Source organism: Hemiscyllium ocellatum, chromosome 48 (assembly GCF_020745735.1).
Source record: "Hemiscyllium ocellatum isolate sHemOce1 chromosome 48, sHemOce1.pat.X.cur, whole genome shotgun sequence".
In the NCBI taxonomy this organism is placed as follows: domain Eukaryota; kingdom Metazoa; phylum Chordata; class Chondrichthyes; order Orectolobiformes; family Hemiscylliidae; genus Hemiscyllium; species Hemiscyllium ocellatum.
The window spans coordinates 5,460,393-5,481,944 of record NC_083448.1 but is presented as its reverse complement, the minus strand read 5'-3'; the positions used below and the strand labels follow the sequence as shown (position 1 = coordinate 5,481,944).

Genomic DNA, 21,552 nt, shown 5'->3' with positions numbered 1-21,552 from the left:
TCTCTCTACACTGTCCCCCATCAAACACACCCAAGACAGGGACAGCACAGGGTTAGATATAGAGTAAAGCTCCCTCTACACTGTCCCCCCATCAAACACTCCCAGGACAGGGACAGGACGGGGTTAGATGCAGAGTAAAGCCCCCTCTACGCTGTCCCCCCATCAAACATTCCCAGGACAGGGACTGCACGGGGTTAGATACAGAGTAAAGCTCTCTCTACACTGTCCCCCCATCAAACACTCCCCAGGATAGGGACAGCACGGGGTTAGATATAGAGTAAAGCTCCCTCGACACTGTCCCCCCATCAAACACTCCCAGGACGGGGTTAGATGCAGAGTAAAGCTCCCTCTACACTGTCCCCCCATCAAACACTCCCAGGACAGGGACAGCACGGGGTTAGGTACAGAGTAAAACCCCCATGTCAAATAGATATCAGGATCTGACCCTGCTGGCGTAGTCAGCACTGAGCAATGTGTGTGTGTGTCTCTCTCTCTCCTGTAAAATACTGGGTCTGTCTTACCTCGTCCCGTCCCCTAACAGTGAATCCTCTAGGAGCGTGTAGCGGGAGGGGGAGCCGCTGCTTGAGGAACATTGAGTTCCAGAGTGAATTTGTTTGAAAAGCCATTACAATCCAGCGGCGACTGTCTCAGAACAGGAGGAGAGAGGGGAGCTATTCATTTTTGACCGCTCCCGTCAATCCCCAGAAACACGGAAATCTTCATCGCTTTCCCCTCCTGAATTTCCAGGCCTCACACACGGTCGCCGAAACCGAGTGAGTCCGAGGTTTGGAAGGCGTCCGAACTCAGAAAAGCCTGCGAATGTTTTGCTGCCAGCAAACTTCAGAGGGAGTTCACAATGTTTAATAACGGAGCTGAGTCCAATCCCTATGTTTAGCCGGAGAGGAGGCATCATTTCACGATCCCAATGCTGGTTGGTGGGGGAGGGGAGAGTGCAGGGTACCGGGGTGGGGAGGTCAGACGTCCACGTTGAGAGAGGGGAGACTTTAATCAGGCTAAAAGATGAAGGTCCGGGTGGTGGCAGTTAACTGTCAATTGTTTTACCAGGGACCTTCTCTCACACACGCATACATCCCATCTTCCCTGGCCCTCCCCTTATTTTGGCCCCCCAAATCAGTGCTGCTGATTGGCCCGTGTACCCTCGTTCCGGAATGGGTCAAGCGTTGCCAGTCCATGAGGAAAACCCTAGGATTGCCCCGGTCCTGCCATCTCGGACCTTCCCTTGGTCAGGATCAACCCGGTGAATTTGGCATTTTTTGGTCGCAGGGAGAGGTGGCAGAGCGATCGAATCCTGCGTTCAGTCTCCGCCGCCTCCCCCCGCCCCCCCCCCCCCCACCACCACCACCAGCTTCCTCCCTCTCCGGCGTGGGATCGGACTGTGCGCTAGATGACGTTCTCAAAGAGCTGCATCGAGTGCATAATGTTCTCGTCCTGAAAGGCAAAAGGCAGATGGGTTAACAGCACGGAGTACTGGGAACTGGCGGGGGAGAGGTTGGCACATCCGTCTGCCTTCAGCGCCCACCCTCTTGAGTGTTGCCCCCCCCCACAAGCCTTTGTGCCAATTTTAATTGGCACTTTTGTTGACCTTCCCCCCAAGGGGGCATCACAACAAGTCACACACCAGACCTAACAAATCTAAACTGAAAGGTTGGCGCAGGCTCAGTGGATGGCGGTGCCAGGGTTGACTAACGAGCGAGAGGAATTCACCCCCAGTGGGCACGACGGAAGTGGGCAGGCAGACGGCAGAGGGAGGGAAGGTGTTAGGGATCCGGGAATCCCGCGTCTCTCTCCTTCTCGGCGAGAGCAAGATCGGGCCGATGTGTTCCCAAATCGGGAAGGGGTCTAGTGGGCTGGGCGAGGAGGCCATGCCAACCTTCGAGCAGGGAGGGTGGGATATCAGGGAACCATTGAGCGATCATTGGAAAACCGCACTTGGATAAACGTTCGCAACTGAGGGCAACAAACGTTGGCCTTTGCAGGAATGGGCAGTTGGGGATTTGCTGGAGGCTTTAAAGGAGTGAGCACGGATGCAGAGGGCTGAATGGCCTCCTCCAGCACCACCTCAGGATTACCGGAAGCAAAACGCGGACAGAATGGCCTCATCCCGAGTGGGAAATGTCACCAACCTTCATGCAGTTCCGCAGGAATTCGTCAATTGTCACAATGCCGTCTTGATTCTCGTCCATCTTCTGGGGGTGGGGGTGGGGGGAGGGGAGCGGGGGGAAGAGGAGGGAAGTGACAGTCAGTCTCCACATGGCATGCAGCATTTCGGAAAAGCCCACAGCGTCTTGTTCCCTTCAGAATGCAACGTGCTCATGTACCAGCAGAGGGAGTCTACCCAGAATGGTGCCAGAGTGCGACCACTGAACAGGTTCTCAGAATTATTACTGAGCAATGTTTCCCACTTCATCATACTTTCACACACACACACACACACACACACACTCTCCCTCATACACACTCACTCATACACACAGACACTCACACCGTTCCCCACCCCCCACACACATACACTCTCTCTCACACACACACACACTCTCTCCTTCACATACACTCACACACACACACTCACACCGTTCCCCCACCCCTCACACATACACTCTCACACTCATACACACTCACTCACACAAATTCACACACTCAGACATACACATACACACACACACTCACGCCATTCCCTCACCCCCCACACACATGCAGTCTCACACTTTCACACACATTCACACTCCCCCTCACACACACTCACTCACACACACACGCTCACACCATTCCCCCACCCCCCCACACACTCTCACACTCACACACACTCACAGACATACACATATACACACTCACACTGTTCCCCCACCCCCCCACACACACGTATACTCTCACTCTCACACACAATCGCATTCACAGACACACACATTCACACTCTCTCTCACACACATACACACACACACACACACACACACACACACAATCACACACACTCACAGACACATACTCATTTTCTCACATCCACACTCAGGCACACACACACTCACACATGCACAGACACTATCAACATCTTGGGGGGGTACCGTCTCCAGCGAGAGAGAATCTAACCATCACCCCCTTGACATTCAATGGTGTTACCATCACTGAATCCCTCCCACTATCAACATCCTGGGGGTTACCATTGACCAGAAACTGAACTGGACCAGCCCCATATAAACACAGCGGCTACAAGAGCAGCTCAGAGGCTGGGAATCCTGCAGTGAGTAACTCCCCTCCTGACTCCCCCCAAAGCCTGTCCCCACCATCGACAAGGCCCAAGTCAGGAGGGTGTGTGAGGGAATACTCCCCACTTGCCCTGGATGGGGGGCAGCTCCAACAACACTCGAGAAGCTCGACACCATCCAGGGACAGAGGAGTCCCCGCTCGATTGTCCCCACACCCACAAACCCCCCACTTCCCCATCCCCCCTGACGCTCAGTAGCAGCAGTGGGTACCATCTACAAGACGCACTGCAGCAACTCCCCCAGGCTCCTCAGACAGCACCTTCCAAACCCCACGGCCACTTCCATCAGGGGCAGCAGATACATGGGAACACCACCACCCCCTGGCAAGTTCCCCTCCGAGCCCCTCACCGTCGGAAATATATCGGCTGTTCCTTCAGGGTCAGAATCCTGGGACCCCCTCTCTGAGGGTGCTGTGTGTGTGTGGGGGCGGTCCCTACACCACACGGGACTGCAGCGGTTCAAGATGGCCGCTCGCCCGCCCACCTTCACAAGGGAGTGATTAGGCGGGAACAGGGAGCAGTAAATGCTGGGGCCAAGCCAGCGACACCCACTATCTCCTGAACGAATCTATAAAACCCTTTAGCACTTCTCAACGGAGTGTGGCCCTAATAAACAGCGGGGCAAGTTTTTCCAAACCTCTGATACCTGAAAGAACCTTTCTACATGTTCCATGGGTACGTCTTGGTGGAGAATGGGGTACGTGTACCTTCCCATCATGTCGTAGATGGACCGAACGATCGCCAGCATATCCTGTCGGGAGAACTGTTATTCTAGTGACGTCATCCCCGGAGTTGGCATGTCGCAAAGCATTGGAATTCACACACAGTCTGTTTAGAATATCGGTTAACTCGGTTTTACTCGCTTAACTACCACGGCTCGCAGTCATCCCAGTGCCCGAGAACCTGCTGGATTGGCTATCCATGCGGGTTACCCGTCGGACATTAGCCAGCGATCGAGCACCCATCACCAAGATCAGTGCGCAGACCCTATGTGAAATTGTGCTCCCGAATTCTTACCTCGATGGGGTGGGGGAGGGGGGAACACCGTTAATCTTCCCAGCTTGTCACAGACCCCCTCCCTCCCCTCAGTATCTTAAATGTTTCAATTAGACCATCTCACCCTTTTGAAACATGACGCTAGTCCTAAGAACTATGTCCAACTCTAGTTGACCCTTATCCCTCCAAACCCTTCCTATTCATATACCCATCCAAATGCCTTTTAAATGCTGTCATTGTACCAGCCTCCACCACTTCCTCTGGCAACTCATTCCATACACGCACCACCCTCTGTGTGAAAAAGTTGCCCCTTAGGTCTCTTTTATATCTTTCCCCTCTCACCCTAAACCTATGCTCCTCTAGTTCTGGACTCCCCCCCACCCCAGGGGAAAGACTGTATCTATTTATCCTATCCATGCCCCCTCATGGTTTTATAAGCCTCTATAACCAGCTCCAAGGAAAACAGCCCCAACCTGTTCAACTTCTCCCTACAGCTCAAACCCTCCAACCCCGGCAACATCCTTGTCAATCTTTTCTGGTACCTTTCACAATATCCTTCCCACAGCAGGGAGACCAGAACTGAAGACGGTATTCCCCGAAACCAGTCTCCTGTATAGCTGCAACCTGACATCAATACTCTGCCCATACCGAACGCCTTCTTCACTATCCTATCTCCCTGTGACTCCACTCTCAAGGAACTATGAGCCTGCCCTCCAAGGTCTCTTTGCTCAGTTCCTGCCGTCCCAATCTGGAATCGGGCCGGGAAACTGGTCTTTTCTCGCGTGGAACTGTTTATTTGCGGAACGTCCCCGCCACAAGTGCGGAGCTCCCGACCCGGGCCTAGTTTCGCTCAGAAGCCTGACGGCTGAGAGGAGCTCTTCACTGCTCAAGGATACCTCCTTGGTGATGTAGCCATCTTTGTTGATGTCGTACAGGTTGAACGCCCAGTTGAGTTTCTCATGAATGGAGCCCCGCAACAGCACCGATAGCCCCACCACGAAGTCCTGAGGAGGAGAGCACCGCATGAGCAGAGGGAGGAGAGGTGGGGGAGGGAAATCCCAAAAAAAACACGCACGCTCGAAGTTCCCGTCAGCGCGTCATTCCGGATTCTTCTCTGACTCTCCCCCTGCACCACCTCGCCCAGTTCCCATTCGCCGAGGAGAGAGAGAGAGAGAGAGAGAAAGATGGCCGACTGAGAAAATGGCGGAGGGGACTGGGTTCGGGGTGGGGTGCAAGCCGAACACGAGGACTTAGAAATGTCGATTTTCCGTCCATCGGGGGTTGAACATCGGCGTCCAACTCCGGCTCCCAGCTCCGCTTTTCCGCCCTTCTGCTCGAAACCATCCGAGGTTTCAGCCGCGGAGAATTCCACAGGCTCCTTCCCACCCTCCGACTTCCCACTCTCTGGGTGAAGACATTTCTCCTCATCTCAGTCCGATCCTTTCACCGTGACCCCTGCCCCCCTCCCAGTTCTGGACTCTCCCCCCCCAACCTCGGGTGAAGGGGAACATCCTTTACCCTGTCTGCTCCCTGTTGGAATTCCAATGAGACCCCCCCCACCCTTCCCAATTCTTCCTGGCGAATGATATCCTCACCCCAATCTGGTCTCTCTCTCTCTCTCTCTCTCTCTCTCTCCCCATCCATCAGGGATCAGTCGGATTGGGTTCGTTGATAGAGCATTGAGGTTCCAAGGCATGGGATTGGATTAGACAAGTCCTGGAGAGGGACTGAGCCCGCTAGAGATGGGCGCAAAGGTTTGTGGGTGTTGGCCCTCCTTCCCCACCCCTCCCCCACCCCCACAACCCCACCCTAGCTCCTCACCTCGAAACGGATCGCCCCGTGTCTGTCAGAATCGAAGGCGTTGAACAGGAAGTGCGCGTACATTGTAGCATCTATGGCAAAGAATAGAAACCATTACCTTCCCGCCAAAGATTACCCGAGTCACGGACGGTGAGGGGCTCGGAGGGGATCTTGCAGGGGAGGGGTGGTGTTCCCATGTACCTGCTGCCCCTTGTCCTTCCCGATGGAAGTGGCCATGGGGTTTGGAAGGTGCTGTCTGAGGAGCCTGGGGGAGTTGCTGCAGTGCGTCTTGTAGATGGTACCCACTGCTGCTACTGAGCGTCGGGGGGGTGGAGGAAGTGGGGGGTTTGAGGGGTGGGGACAATCGAGCAGGGGCTGCTTTGTCCCTGGATGATTCTCGAGTGTTGTTGGAGCTGCCCCCCATCCAGGGCAAGTGGGGAGTATTCCCTCACACACCCTCCTGACTTGGGCCTTGTCGATGGTGGGGACAGGCTTTGGGGGGAGTCAGGAGGGGAGGGGCTGGTCCAGTTCAGTTTCTGGTCAATGGTAACTCCCAGGATGTTGATAGTCGGGTGGGACGGGGATTCAGTGATGGTAACACCATTGAAAGTCAAGGGGGCGATGGTTAGATTCTCTCTTGTTGGAGGTGGTAACCCCCAGGATGTTGATAGTGGGGGTGGGATTCAGTGATGGTAACGCCATTGAACGTCAAGCGGGCGATGGTTAGATTCTCTCTTGTTGGAGATGGTCATAACCTGGCATCTGCGTGGCATGAACGTGATTGTCACTGGTCAGCCCAAGCCTGGATATTGCCCAGACCTTGTCGGTTTTGAGCACGGAATGCCTCCGTACCTGAGCAGTCGCGAATGGTGCTGAACACCGTGCAATCATCAGCGACCGTCCCCATTCCTGACCTTGGGACGGAGGGAAGGTCATTGAGAAAGCAGCTGAAGATGGTTGGGCCGAGGACCCTACCCCGGGGGATTCCTGCGGAGATGTCCTGGAGCTGAGATGACTGAAGATGACGTGTGGTGCAGAGAGATAGCATAAAATAGGGGGGGGGGTTGCCTTTTCTCCAGGAGCAGAGGACAGAGAGGGACAGCTCTTCAGAAAGCAATGCAGGAGGGTCCATGATGAGAGTACAAGAGCAGGGAGGTGACGTTGACCCGCTTGTTAGCGCCCCCAGCTGGAGTGTGGTGGGGGCGGCAAACGACAGGAGAGATGGGAATACCCCAGAGAGAGAGTGTAGAAGGGGACTGAATGATGGTGGGGGTGGGGGGGGAAGGCTGGAGATCGGGCCCTATCCTGGAAACGTTAAGAGGACCAAAGCAGATGGGATTGGCTGCTGTGACATAAAGCCTTTCCCCGAGAACAGGCCGGAGAGCCGGCTGAGCGATGGGGCCCAGGGACGGGCAGACCAGTCGGCCATGTTGCTACCACCGTCGGTGTGACCTCTTACCTCCCTGCGGAAAGAACTGGGAGTAAATGGTCTTGAAGGTTTCCTCGTCCACCATCCCGCTGGGACACTCCTGCAGGGGGCAGAAGTCGGGGTTAGATTCGCGGAACCTTCCGGAAACGCAGCTGCGGTGTGAGGTGATGTGAGCACCCTGCCAGCAAACCAGACTCTCGCCTCGAACCCTCAACCACCAAAAGAAAACCACAATCTATCTGCACCGGCCTCTGACGGCAGGCCCGGTAGTGTTAATCCAGAAACCCAGATTGTGTTCTCGGGGTTTGAATCTTGCATTTGGGGCTGAAATTTTATTTAAAACTCTGGAAAGAAGTGTCCAATGACGGCCATTGACACAAAACATCCAGCTGGTTCCAGTCTGGCCTACATGTGACTCCAGACCCATGTAATGAAGATGTGGGTGGATGGTACCTTCAAGAGAGTCAAAAGCTAGCAGAACCACCTGACCTCACCAAGAGTTCTGAGCAAGATCCAATTGAACCTTCTGGTCCAGCAACTAGTGTAGCTGGTTGCCCAGAGACAAAAACAAATTCAAATTCGGCCAATCAGTTTAAATTATACCCCAGAAGGTACCAATCAAGGTTGAATTTAGTATATTAACAACATTAAAAACCAATCGCACACTCCGATGCTTTAGAGGTACAAGACTGGGAAAGGGTGAACAGTTGAGGGAGAACTGCCAAGCCACCAGCATGTACACACTGCCCGAAACATGGTTCTCTTAAAAGGTACCTTTATCAGTCAATCACCTGAGAAACAGAAATGCCTAAGAAGAAAAAAAACAACAGAGGATGATACAAAGGGGATATTTGACAGCTGCTCGGTTTTGAAATTTGCATTTTTCATAAATTTTACTTGGGGGGGGTGGGATTTATCGGACTAGTTTTATAGAAGGGAAACTAAAAGATAGGTTGGAGGAAGGAGTTGTAAATTGCTGTTAGTTAGTTATTCTCTGTTATACTTTCAGAAAAAAAATTGTTACTTTTTACCTCAGCAAGTTTTTAGGCCTCTTGAATTTTCCACACGGGATAAATCTTTTCTGTGTTGCTAGTTTAAATTAAGCAGATGAGGTTTTCCCCATGTCATAACACCCATGTGCGGTTAACTCTTAAGGTGCCCTCTCTTGGGGGCAATTAGGGACAGGCAATACAGTGCCAGTGATCAAAAATGATTGCTCTCTGCTAGAGTGGTGGGGAGAATGTTGAATGACCCTCTCAAATTTGTTCCTAATCTCTGTCATTATAGAGTCATAGAGATGTACAGCACGGAAACAGACCCTTCGATCCAACTCGTCCATGCCGACCCAGATATCCCAACCCAATCTAGTCCCACCTGCCAGCACCTGGCCCATATCCCTCCAAACCCTTCCTATTCATACCCGTCCAAATGCCTCTTAAATGTTGCAATTGTACCAGCCTCCACCACATCCTCTGGCAGCTCATTCCACACCCATACCACCCTCTGTGTGAAAAAGTGGCCCCTTAGGTCCCTTTTATATCTTTCCCCTCTCACCCCAAACCTATGTCCCTCTAGTTCTGGACTCCCCCACCCCAGAGAAAAGACTTTGCCTATTTACCCTATCCATGCCCCCTCATAATTTTATAAACCTCTATAAGGTCACCCCTCAGCCTCCGACGCTCCAGGGAAAACAGCCCCAGCCTGTTCAGCCTCTCCCTGTAGCTCAGATCCTCCAACCCTGGCAACATCCTTGTAAATCTTTTCTGAACCTTTTCAGGTTTCGCAACATCTTTCCGATAGGAAGGAGACCAGAATTGCACGCAATATTCCCGTAGAGATTTATAAAATCACGAGGTGGCATGCAGAGGGTAAATAGATAAGGTTTTTTTCCCTCGTGTATGACTCTAAGTGGCCTAACCAATGCCCTGTATAGCCATAACATGACCTCTGAACTCCTGTACTCAATACTCTGACCAATAAAAGAAAAGCATACCGAACGCTGCCTTCACTATCCTATCTACCTGCGACTCCACTTTCAAGGAGCTATGACCCTGCACTCCAAGGTCTCTTTGTTCAGCTAGGACCTGACCGTTAAGTGGATAAGTCCCGCTAAGATTTGCTTTCCCAAAATGCCGCACCTCGCATCGATGGACCTTCTCTCATTATAACGCCTTCCCTGCCCGTCCCCCGGGGACCCTATCTTACACACACACACACACAGCTCAGATCGATCCTACGGCCATCTCTCGTACATTCTTGAATCCCCGGTAGAGAAACTGGAGTTCCTTCTTGGAGAACCTGGTCTGGGCCTGGAGCGCGGCGAGTCCTTCCGGCTGGTGTCTCCCTGAGGAGAGCTCATCGTCCAGTTCGGTGCTGTCTGTGGGGGGACAGAGGGGTGAGTCTCGCTCTGCCAACGCCCACACGCCCCGGGTCGCTGCTTTCGCCCCCCCCAGCCACCCCCAACCAGCCAGCGGTTCAATCCGGGACCACCGCTCCCCACTCCTTCCCAATTCCAATTAGGGCGACGTTCCAGCTCATCCCAGCTCTTTTCCCACCTGACTGAAAGTGCTGGAGAAATTCCAAGTGCGTAGTAAGGGACCGAGGAGAGAGAGAGAGAGAGAGAGAGAGAGAGAGAGAGAGATGTGCTTCATGATATTTTGTCTCCTCATGTCCCTCCCTCTCAAGTGTGTGGGATTTGTGCCAAACCTCATCTTCCACCTCTCTGCCCACTCTTCTGCCCACAATCCCATCATTTCCAGTCACACAGCATGGCATCAACTCCTCCACCCCAACCAGATATACCTAAATTGAACTGGTCTCATTTACAGTCGAAGAGATGTACAGCACAGAAACCATTTGGTCCAACTCCTCCATGCTGACCCAGAGATCCCATTTAGAGTCATAGAGATGTACAGCACGGAAACAGACCCTTCGGTCCAACCCGTCCATGCCGACCCAGATATCCCAACCCAATCTAGTCCCACCTGCCAGCACCCGGCCCATATCCCTCCAAACCCTTCCTATTCATATACCCATCCAGATGCCTTTTAAATGTTGCAATTGTACCAGCCTCCACCACTTCCTCTGGCAGCTCGTTCCTTACACGTACCATCCTCTGTGTGAAAAAGTGGCCCCTTAGGTCTCTTTTATATCTTTCCCCTCTCACCCTTAACCTATACCCTCTAGTTCTGGACTCCCCCAACCCAGGGAAAAGACCTTGTCTATTTATCCTATCCATGTCCCTCATGATTTTGTAAACCTCTATAAGGTCACCCCTCAGCCTCCGAAGCTCCAGGGAAAACAGCCCCAGCCTGTTCAGCCTCTCCCTGCAGCTCAAATCCTCCAACCCTGGCAACAGCCTTGTAAATCTTTTCTGAACCCTTTCAAGTTTCACAACATCTTTCCGATAGGAAGGAGACCAGAATTGCACGCAGTATTCCAACAGCGGCCTAACCAATGTCCTGTACAGCCGCAACATGACCTCCCAACCCCTGTACTCAATACTCTGACCAATAAAGGAAAGCATACCAAACGCCTTCTTCACTATCCTATCTACCTGCGACTCCACTTTCAAGGAGCTATGAACCTGCACTCCAAGGTCTCTTTGTTCAGCAACACTCCCTAGGACCTTACCATTAAGTGTATAAGTCCTGCTAAGATTTGCTTTCCCAAAATGCAGCGCCTCGCATTTATCTGAATTAAACTCCATCTGCCACTTCTCAGCCCATTGGCCCATCTGGTCCAGATCCTGTTGGAATCTGAGGTAACCCTCTTCGCTGTCCACTACACCTCCAATTTTGGTGTCGTCTGCAAACTGATGGGCAATTGCAGAATTGGTCGACCTCTCTCTCTCTCTCTCTTCTCTCTCTCTCCCTCCCTCCCTCTGTCCTGTCTCTTTCTCTCTCTCTCTCCTGCCTCTCTCTCCCCCCCTCCTATCCCTCTCTTTCCAGTGCATCTCCCTCTCTCTCTCTCATGTCTGTCAGTCTGTCTGTCTCTCCCCCTCTCTCCTGTCTCTCTCTCTCTCTCTCTCTCTCTCTCTCTCTCCAGTGCGTCTCTCTCTCTCTCTCTTTCTCCAGACCTGACTGAGTTTCTCCAGCACTCTGTACTTTTCCTTGGATCTGTGGTGAGCCCAATCCCTTGCTGGAGATGTTATCCCTTTCCATGGGGAGCACTGTGGCTTGATCTCCTGGACTGACAGGACCAGGAATCTCCACACAAACCTCTGGAAAAGGGGGACAGGACAAGGGGAAATCAAAACACAGCATGTCAGGCAGTTTTAGTGGAGAGAGGGGGCGAGAGTGAGAGAGAAGGAGAGTGAGTGAGAGAGTGGGAGTGAGAGAGTGAGAGTGAGAGATAGAGTGAGAGAGAGAGTGTGCGAGAGAGTGTGAGAGTGTGTGTGAGAGTGTGAGAGAGAGAGTGAGAGTGAGAGAGAGAGTGGGAGTGAGAGTGAGAAAGAGTGAGAGTGTGAGAGCGAGTGAGAGAGAGAGAGAGGGAGAGAGGGAGAGAGATTGTGAGAGAGTGTGAGAGAGTGACAGTGAGAAAGAGAGTGAGAGAGTGAGAGTGAGTGAGAGTGTGAGAGAGTGAGAGAGTGTGAGAGAGTGTGAGAGAGTGTGAGAGAGAGAGTGAGAGAGAGTGAGAGAGAGTGAGAGAGAGAGTGAGTGTGTAAGTGAGAGTGTGAGAGAGAGAGTGAGAGAGTGAGAGAGAGAGTGAGAGAGAGAGTGAGAGAGAGTGAGAGTGAGAGTGAGAGTGTGGGATTGAGAGTGAGAGAGAGAGAGTGGGAGTGGGAGTGGGAGAGAGAATGGGAGTGGGAGTGAGAGTGTGAGAGAGTGTGTGAGAGACAGAGTGTGAGACAGTGTGTGAGAGAGTGAGAGTGAGAGGAAGAGAGAGAGAGTGAGAGATTGAGAGAGTGGGAATGAGAGTGGGAATGAGAGTGAGAGAGAGTGAGAGAGAGAGAGAGTGAGAGAGTGGGAGTGAGAGAGTGGGAGTGAGAGAGTGAGAGATAGAGTGAGAGATAGAGTGTGAGAGAGTGAGAGAGAGAGAGTGAGAGAGATTGAGAGAGAGATTGAGAGAGTGGGAGTGAGAGTGGGAATGAGAGTGAGAGAGAGAGTGAGAGTGAGAGAGTGGAAGTGAGAGAGTGGGAGTGAGAGAGTGGGAGTGAGAGAGTGGGAGTGAGAGAGTGGGAGTGAGAGAGTGGGAGTGAGAGTGGGAGTGAGAGTGGGAGTGAGAGTGGGAGTGAGAGTGAGAGTGAGAGTGGGAATGAGAGTGAGAGAGAGAGTGAGAATGAGAGAGAGAGAGTGGGAGTGAGGGTGAGAGATAGAGTGTGAGAGAGTGAGAGAGAGAGTGAGAGTGGGAGTGACAGAGATTGAGGGAGATTGAGAGAGAGAGATTGAGAGAGTGGGAGTGAGAGTGGGAATGAGAGTGGGAATGAGAGTGAGAGACAGTGTGAGAGAGAGAGAGAGGGAGCGAGAGTGAGAGGGAGAGTGTGAGAGAGAGTGAGAGAGAGTGTGGGAGTGGGAATTAGAGTGAGAGGGAGAGTGAGAGTGAGAGTGGGAATGAGAGTGAGAATGAGAGAGATTGAGAGAGAGCAGAATCCCCGTTTTTCTTCAGCGTTGATATAACCAGTCGAGTGAGGTTTTAAAATCAGAAGGGAGATCCTCATGGGAAATAATAACTGATACAGATCTCTCGTCGGCACTCACTCGCAGGATTGGATTGCAAAAGGAATTCACTCCTCTGAGTGCAGAAGGTGCTGTCGGAGGATTTTTGGTGAATTTCTGCAGAACACTGCTGGGGCGGGGCATCTATGCCAGTCACAGTGGGCAGCTTTTTTGCCCCTGATGGCATCGAGCTTCTTGAGTGTTGTTGGAGCAGCCCCCACCTACCCCCAAAATTCCATCCCGCATGCCTGACTTACCGATGGTGGGACGGGATTTGGGGGGGGGTCAGGAGGGGCAGGGTTCCTCACCTCAGGATTCCCAGTCTCTGACCCTGCTCAGGACAGATCAGGAAGAGTGTGATGGGGTTAAGAGCCTGACAGCATATAGAGAGAGAGAGAGAGAGAGAGAGAGAGAGAGAGAGAGAGGGAGGGAGAGAGAGAAATAGAGATAGAGAGAGGGAGGGAGAGATAGAGAGACAGAGAGATAGAAAGAGAGAGAGAGAGAGAGAGACAGGAGAGAGAGGGAGAGAGAGAAATAGAGATAGAGAGAGGGAGGGAGAGATAGAGAGACAGAGATAGAAAGAGAGAGAGAGAGAGACAGGAGGGAGAGAGATAGAAATAGAGATAGAGAGAGAGAGAGACAGAGAGATATACAGAGAGAGAGGGAGAGATAGAGAGGCAGACAGAGAGAGAGAGAGGGAGGGAGAGACAGAGAGATAGAAATAGAGATACAGAGAGAGAGAGGGAGAGAGAGAGATAGAAATAGAGATAGAGAGAGAGAGAGATAGAGAGATAGAAATAGAGATAGAGAGAGAGAGAGATAGAGAGGGAGAGATCGAGAGACAGAGAAAAATAGAGATCGAGAGATAGAAATAGAGATCGGGAGAGAGAGGGAGAGATAGAGAGACAGAGAGAGAGATAGATAGAGAGAGGGAGAGAGAGGGAGAGAATGAGAGATAGATAGAGAGAGAGAGGGAGAAAGAGAGCATGCTGGCCAACAGAAGACAGAGGGAGAATTGGGTACAAAGTCGTCTTTGGTCTGAGATTTTCCTGCAAATTCAGACATTTCTATTTGTGTTCTGTGTTGTCACCCAGAATAGAACGCAGACCACAAGAGATATCTTAACCACCAGCATGGTCGATAACCAGGGCTGGAAATACCACTCAGGCCTGAGCTCTCTGAATGATGTACTCAGTTGGCAGGGAAGCAGAGTGCCAGGGGCACAGTGGGCATCGGACACCCCCCAACAATAGCCAGATACACCTTGGGCATGAGAGAGCCTGGGCATTAGCCCGTGAGCAACAGAGGGTACAGGGGAGTGAGAAAATGCTGCTGTGTGCGTGTGTGCATGTGTCTGTGTGTGTGTCTGAGTGTGTGCGTGTGTGTCTAAGCGTGTGTGTGTGTGTCAGTGAGTGGGGGGGTATACCTCATTGAGAGAGAGTGAGTGAGTGGGGGGGGATATGCCCCATGGAGAGTCAGTGAGTCGGGGGGGATATACCCCATTGAGTGTCAGTGAGTGGGGGATATACCCCATTGAGAGTCAATGAGTGGGGGATATACTCCATTGAGTGTCAGTGAGTGGGGGGACATATCCCATTGAGAGTCAGTGGGTGGGGGATATATCCCATTGAGTGTCAGTGAGTGGGGGGGTTATACCCCATTGAGTGTCAGTGAGTGGGGGGTTATACCCCATTGAGTGTCAGTGAGTGGGGGGATATACCCCATTGAGTGTCAGTGAAGGGGGTTATATCCTCCATTGAGAGTCAGTGAGTGGGGGGATATACCCCATTGAGTGTCAGTGAGTGGGGGGGATATACCCCATCGAGTGTCAGTGAGTGGGAGATATACCTCATTGAGAGTCAGTGAGTGGGTGGGTATACCCCATTGAGTATCAGTGAGTGGGGGATATACCCCATTGAGACTCAGTGAGTGGGGGGATATACCCCAGTGAGAGTCAGTGAGTGGGGGACATACCTCATTGTGAGACAGTGAGTGGGGGAATATACCCCAGTGAGAGACAACGAGTGGGGGTATATACCGCATTGAGTGTCAGTGAGTGGGGGATATACCCCAGTGAGAGACAGTGAGTGGGGGGATATACCGCATTGAGTGTCAGTGAGTGGGGGGGGGGGGGACATATCCCATTGAGAGTGAATGGGGGGGATATATCCCATTGAGAGTCAGTGAGTGGGGGGGTTTATCCCATTGAGAGTCAGTGAGTGGGGGGATATACCCCATTGAGTGTCAGTGAGTGGGGGATATACCCCATTGAGTGTCAGTGAGTGGGGGGGTTATAACCCATTGAGTGTCAGTGAATGGGGGGTTATACCCCATTGAGAGTGAGTGGGGGGATATATCCCATTGAGTGTCAATGAGTGGGGGGGATATACACTATTGAGTGTCAGTGAGTGCGGGGGGGATATACACCATTGATAGATAGTGAGTGGGGGGATATACCCCATTGAGTGTCAGTGAGTGGGGTGGAATATACCCCATTGAGTGTCAATGAGTGGGGGGGATATACCCTATTGAGTGTCAGTGAGTGGGGTGGAATATACCCCATTGAGTGTCAATGAGTGGGGGGGATATACCCTATTGAGTGTCAGTGAGTTGGGGGGGATATACCCCATTGATAGACAGTGAGTGGGGGGATATACCCCATTGAGTGTCAGTGAGTGGATGGGTATACCCCATTGAGTGTCAGTGAGTGTGGGGGGGGGGGTTATACCCCATTGAGTGTCAGTGAGTGGGAGATATACCCCATTGAGTGTCAGTGAGTGAGGGGGTTATACCCCATTGAGTGTCAGTGAGTGGGGGATATACCCCATTGAGTGTCAGTGAGTGGGGGGATATACCCCATTGAGAGTCAGTGAGTGGGGGAATATACCCCAGTGAGAGACAATGAGTGGGGGGATATACCGCATTGAGTGTCAGTGAGTGGGGGATATACCCCAGTGAGAGACAGTGAGTGGGGGGATATACCGCATTGAGTGTCAGTGAGGGGGGGATATACCCCAGTGAGAGACAGTGAGTGGGGGATATACCCCATTGAGTGTCAGTGAGTGGGGGGACATATCCCATTGAGAGTGAGTGGGGGGGATATATCCCATTGAGAGTCAGTGAGTGGGGGATATACCCCATTGAGTGTCAGTGAGTGGGGGGATATACCCCATTGAGTGTCAGTGAGTGGGGGGGTTATAACCCATTGAGTGTCAGTGAATGGGGGGGTTATACCCCATTGAGAGTGAGTGGGGGGATATACCCCATTGAGAGTCCGTGAGTCGGCGGATATACCCCATTGAGTGTCAGTGAGGGGGCGGTTATATACTCCATTGTGTGTCAGTGAGTGGGGAGGTATACCCCATTGAGAGTCAGTGAGTGGGGGGATATACCCCATTGAGTGTCAGTGAGTGGTGGGGTTATGCCCCATTGAGTGTCAGTGAGGGGGGTTATATACTCCATTGAGTGTCAGTGAGTGGGGGGATATACCCCAGTGAGAGTCAATGAGTGGGGGATATACCCCATTGAGTGTCAGTGAGTGGGGGGACATATTCCATTGAGAGTGAGTGGGGGGGATTTATCCCATTGAGTGTCAGTGAGTGGGGGGTTATACCCCATTGACTGTCAGTGAGTGGGGCGATATACCCTAGTGAGAGACAGTGAGTGGGGGATATTCCACATTGAGTGTCAGTGAGTGGAGGGGATATACCCCAGTGAGAGACAGTGAGTGCGGGATATACCACATTGAGTGTCAGTGAGTGGGGGGATATACCCCATTGAGTGTCAGTGAGTGGGGGATATACCCCAGTGAGAGTCAATGAGTGGGGGATATACCCCATTGAGAGTCAGTGGGTGGGGGATATATCCCATTGAGTGTCAGTGAGTGGGGGGACATATCCCATTGAGGGTCATTGAGTGAGAGGATATACCCCATTGAGTGTCAGTGAGTGAGGAGTTATTCCCCATTGAGAGTCAGTGAGTGGGGGGATAAACCCCACTGAGTGTCAGTGAGGGGGGCGTATACCCCATTGAGTGTCAGTGAGTGGGGGTATATATCCCATTGAGAGTCAGTGAGTGGGGGGCTATACCCCATTGAGTGTCAGTGAGTGGGGGGATATACCCCATTGAGTATCAGTGAGTGGGGGGACATATCCCATTGAGAGTGAGTGGGGGGGATATATCCCATTGAGAGTCAGTGAGTAGGGGATATACCCCATTGAGTGTCAGTGAGTGGGAGATATACCCCATTGAGTATCAGTGAGTCGGCGGATATACCCCATTGAGTGTCAGTGAGTGGGGGGGATTTATCCCATTGAGAGTCAGTGAGTGGAGGGATATACCTCATTGTGAGACAGTGAGTGGGGGATATACCCCATTGAGTGTCAGTGAGTGGGGGGGATATACCCCAGTGAGAGACAGTGAGTGGGGGATATACCTCATTGTGAGACAGTGAGTGGGGGATATACCCCATTGAGTGTCAGTGAGTGGGGGGATATACCCCAGTGAGAGACAGTGAGTGGGGGATATACCTCATTGTGAGACAGTGAGTGGGGGGATATACCCCCTTGCCTAGTTGTTAGTTGGGTCATGTTTTGGGATCTTCGTCCCAGCTGTGTTTGCCAGTTTACATCTGCATCGTTGCCCCTCCCAGGTTTTTTCGACAGACCCCTTGCCTCCCGACATGACATCCATCCCCACACACTCCCCCATCAACCCCCACCCACCCCCCCCCCCCCAGCCAAAACCACCCACCCTTCCCCGACTTTGACCCTGTCTCGCTGCTTCAGGCCAACAGTCACTGTGGAAATGCAAAATCCAGGCTGTTCCCAAACCTCAGATCAGAGAGATACAGGAGGGAGAGACAGAGAGAGAGAGAGACAGAGAGAGAGAGAGACAGAGAGAGAGAGAGAGAGAGAGAGAGAGAAAGGGTGGGGGGGAGAGAGAGAGGGTTGGAGAGAGAGAGAGACAGACAGAGAGAGGGAAATAGAGTGGGGAGGCAGACACACACACACACACACACACAGAAAGGGTGAGAGAGGGACAGAGACAGAATGAGCGAGACAAAGGGAAAGAGAAAGATAGACTGACAGAGAAAGTGTACGAGAGAGAGAAAGAAAGTGAGAGAGAGGTAAAGGCAGAGAGAGAGATAGGTGAGAGAGAGGGAGAGAAAGAGATAAACAGAGAGAGAGAGAGAGAGAGACTCAGAGAGAGAGGCCGAAAGACAGAAACGGAGAGATTGAGAGTAACAGAGGCAGATAGAGAGAAAAAGAAAGAGAGAAGGGGGTGAGGGGGAGGAGTGAAAGAGGCAGGAAGAGAGGAGAGCGAGAGTGAGAGTGAGAGAGAGAGAGGGGGGTAGAGAGAAAGAGAGAGAGAGAGAGAGAAAGAGAAAGAGAAAGGGGGGGTAGAGAGAAAGAGAGAGAGAGAAAGAGAAGGAGAGAGAGAGAGAGACAGAGAGAGACGGACAGGACTGCCATTGGGATTCCAGCAGTTCCCCCTTTGCCTGGCTGGTGCTGGCTCTCCCTCAGTGCCTCTTCCCTCCTCCCTCCTCCCGGTGCCTGGGTACCTTCCCTCGACATTGGCTCCAAGATGCCGAACTGTTTGAGCACTCCGATAAACAGCACGATCACCACAGCCACCGCGATCAGCTCCATCGCCCCAGTTGCAGGGGCTCCCTCTCGGAGCGGCGGGAGTTCCCTGCCTCGTGTTTCCCCCGGGAAGAGCCTGGCGCGGGTGAGGACAGCAGCGTGCCGAGTCTTCCAGCTGTGGGAGGGAGGGAGCGAGGGAGGGAGGGAGCGAGGGAGTGTGGTTATAGATTGCTGAGCGTGTGCCGTTTGAGAGGATGTGTATTGATTTTCGTAATGGACCCAGAGCGACGCCAAGTGTACCGTCGTGCAGAGGTTTAGCTCAGCTCCTGGGGAATGCTCACGCAGGCCGCAAACACACAGAAACCCTGCTCCCTTCAGGCACACACACCGACTGTACCCACGCTCCCTCCCCTGTGCTTTCGGATGCACTCAGCTGGCCCAGGCGCTGGGGACTGTCTCACTGCAACCCGATCTCCCGCCTGACAAAGAGGGCAGCTGACCCGGACGCTCAGCAACACAGGCATCTGCGCAGACACAGGCAGAAAGCAAACCGGCACCTGTACAAGCACAGTCACACACTCACACAAATACACACACCGCCAACATTTGCCTGTACACGCACTGTCACTCTCTCACGCACACTCAAACACAATCACGTGTGCATATTGAGTCATTCACAGAAATAACCACAAACATTTGTCTGTACATACACACATTTGCCCGTGCGCACACCCACAGAGTCATTCATACAGACATTTGCCTGACGCACACGCATACACACACACATTTGCCTGTACATACACAGACAAACGCTCACCCACAAACATTTGCCTGTACACCCACACAAACATCTGCCTGTACCTACACACATTTGCTGACGCACACACACAGTCATTCACAAAAACACTTGTCTGTACACATACAAACATTTGCATGTACCTACCCACATTTGCCTACACACACACACACGCAGAGTCATTCACACAATCACTTGCCTGTACACACAAACATTTGCCTGTACCTACACACACTTGCCTACACACACACATGCAGAGAAATTCACACAAACACTTGCCTGTACACACACAAACATTTGCCTGTACCTACCCACATTTGGCTGCACACACATGCAGAGTCATTCACACAATCACTTGCCTGTACCTACACACATTTGCCTGTACGGACACACATTTGCCTACACACACAGTCACTCGCTCTCTCTCTCGCATGCACACACACACACACAAAGTCATTGACACAAACATTTGCCTGTATATACACAGTATTCCTCACTCACACACAGATGCAGTTCCATACATACAGCCATTTGCTCACACACACATACAAACAATCGCCTGTACACACAAACACACAGACATCTAGGCACGCACGCACACACACTTAGCCTTAGACAATGCCAGTGTTTCAGTTATATAAAATCCTGGACAGGGCAGCTGTAATCCTATTTCATTTCCCCACACCGTGGATAATTTTCAGTCGGTACGATTGAAATTCCAATGGAATTTCCCAGTGGTTTCGGTCTCATGCTGTGCCATGGTCGTTAATGGGTTGCACTCAGTACAGACTGTGGCCTCTATCCCAGTTGTGGAAATATACCTCAAAGGTGTTTGAGAGCTGAGGCCTCTCTTCTTGGCTATTGGGTACCATCACTGAGGTTTATTTTGATTCTTGGACAATTACCTGATCGGTCTCTCTCTCTCTCTTCCAGATTCACCTTGCTGGAGAAGATTAGCCCCCTCAAATCGTAGGCTATCATATATGCTGTTTCAGGTCTGAAGCTACAGTCTGCACGACCTCTCCTCTCTGACCTGTCTGCCGGAGGTCCCTGAGTGGCGTACGGACTGGAGTTCGGGGCCACGTTTCAGGCCAATCCACACTTTCCTGAGAGCCTGACGATTTCCTGTTTCGTCGCAGGAAGGGGAAACCGCGTGTCTACCCCCCTCCCCCCCCCCGTACCTTCGGCCAACACTCGCTCTGTTCCACAACGCATCCTGGGTAAATCCCTCCGCCCTCACGGGGTCGGAAATGGCTTGGGGCTGTGGCCGATTTCCTGTTGGTACGGTTGACAGAGTAAACTCCAATGGAATTTTCAACTGGCCATCTTCAGTTGCCCCCCTGAGTGGGCGCAACCCTTCTGGAGTCACGAATGGGAGGGGGTGGGGGTGGCGTGGGAGCGTCGGAGACCTGGGACGACACGTGACTCCGGTAAACGTGGAACGGTTCTGAAGGTGCCTTGCGAAAGGCTGGAACAGGTCAGTCCCATTGCTGTATGCATTGGAGGGTCTGCTGAGGCCCTGCTGCCCTGGGACATCCTCCCTTACTTTAGCAACCCAGGAAGAGAGGGCCATGTTTGTCATGGATGAAGAGTTGTAGGCAAATGTCTAAAGAATGAGATGAGTCCGCACCAGATAGCATACGTCCTGCAAGTCTTATTAACCACACATCAATACTCACTAGTGTTAACTAATGCAATTTCCTGAAACAACCATATTGATTGTACAGTGTTTAATATTTTAGTTGAGTCAATATTGTGTATATTAGGAATTTAGGAAACTGTAACAAACCGTGAATGCTGATTGCAAGGTTACCAGAATTGAGTTGACCTTGGGCTCTCTCTTAATCAAGACCGTGATTTATAGCTTTTGGATTCACCCGTGCCAATCGATGGTGAGCGTCCGCCGAATTTCCACCCCCATCGCTGATCTCCGTCGGTCCCCGGCTCGGGCTGCATTTGCGTTGCCCCTCAGCCGCCTCGATTCTGCAGCCCAGAGGGAGGCCCCTTCA

At 52.2% G+C, this 21,552-nt stretch overlaps 1 protein-coding gene across 2 annotated transcripts; it reads right to left on the bottom strand.

The window, feature by feature from the left end:
- Window positions 1-1,401: 1,401 nt before the first annotated feature.
- LOC132836856 (calsenilin-like) lies at window positions 1,402-18,813 on the bottom strand. Of its 2 annotated transcripts, XM_060856397.1 has the most exons (9): window positions 18,737-18,813; window positions 17,908-17,915; window positions 9,758-9,882; window positions 7,536-7,605; window positions 6,098-6,168; window positions 5,173-5,280; window positions 3,927-4,031; window positions 2,145-2,207; window positions 1,402-1,449 (listed from the first exon to the last, which is right to left on the bottom strand). In XM_060856397.1, the coding sequence occupies exons 1-9, from the start codon at window positions 18,811-18,813 to the stop codon at window positions 1,402-1,404; spliced, it is 675 nt and encodes a 224-aa protein (XP_060712380.1). The 2 variants fall into 2 exon arrangements, with proteins under 2 accessions (XP_060712380.1, XP_060712379.1); XM_060856396.1 differs by lacking the exon at window positions 17,908-17,915 and having other exon boundaries at window positions 18,726-18,813.
- Window positions 18,814-21,552: the final 2,739 nt, after the last annotated feature.

Excerpts from the sequence above, each read along its gene's own strand:
- LOC132836856 (XM_060856396.1), bottom strand. The coding sequence starts at position 18,813 with ATGGAGCTGATCGCGGTGGCTGTGGTGATCGTGCTGTTTATCGGAGTG. Across the intron at positions 9,883-18,725 it reads GGAGCCAATGTCGAGGGAAG|ACAGCACCGAACTGGACGAT; the intron begins GTACCCAGGCAC and ends GTCCCCCCACAG. Across the intron at positions 1,450-2,144 it reads TCCTGCGGAACTGCATGAAG|GACGAGAACATTATGCACTC; the intron begins GTTGGTGACATT and ends TTTGCCTTTCAG.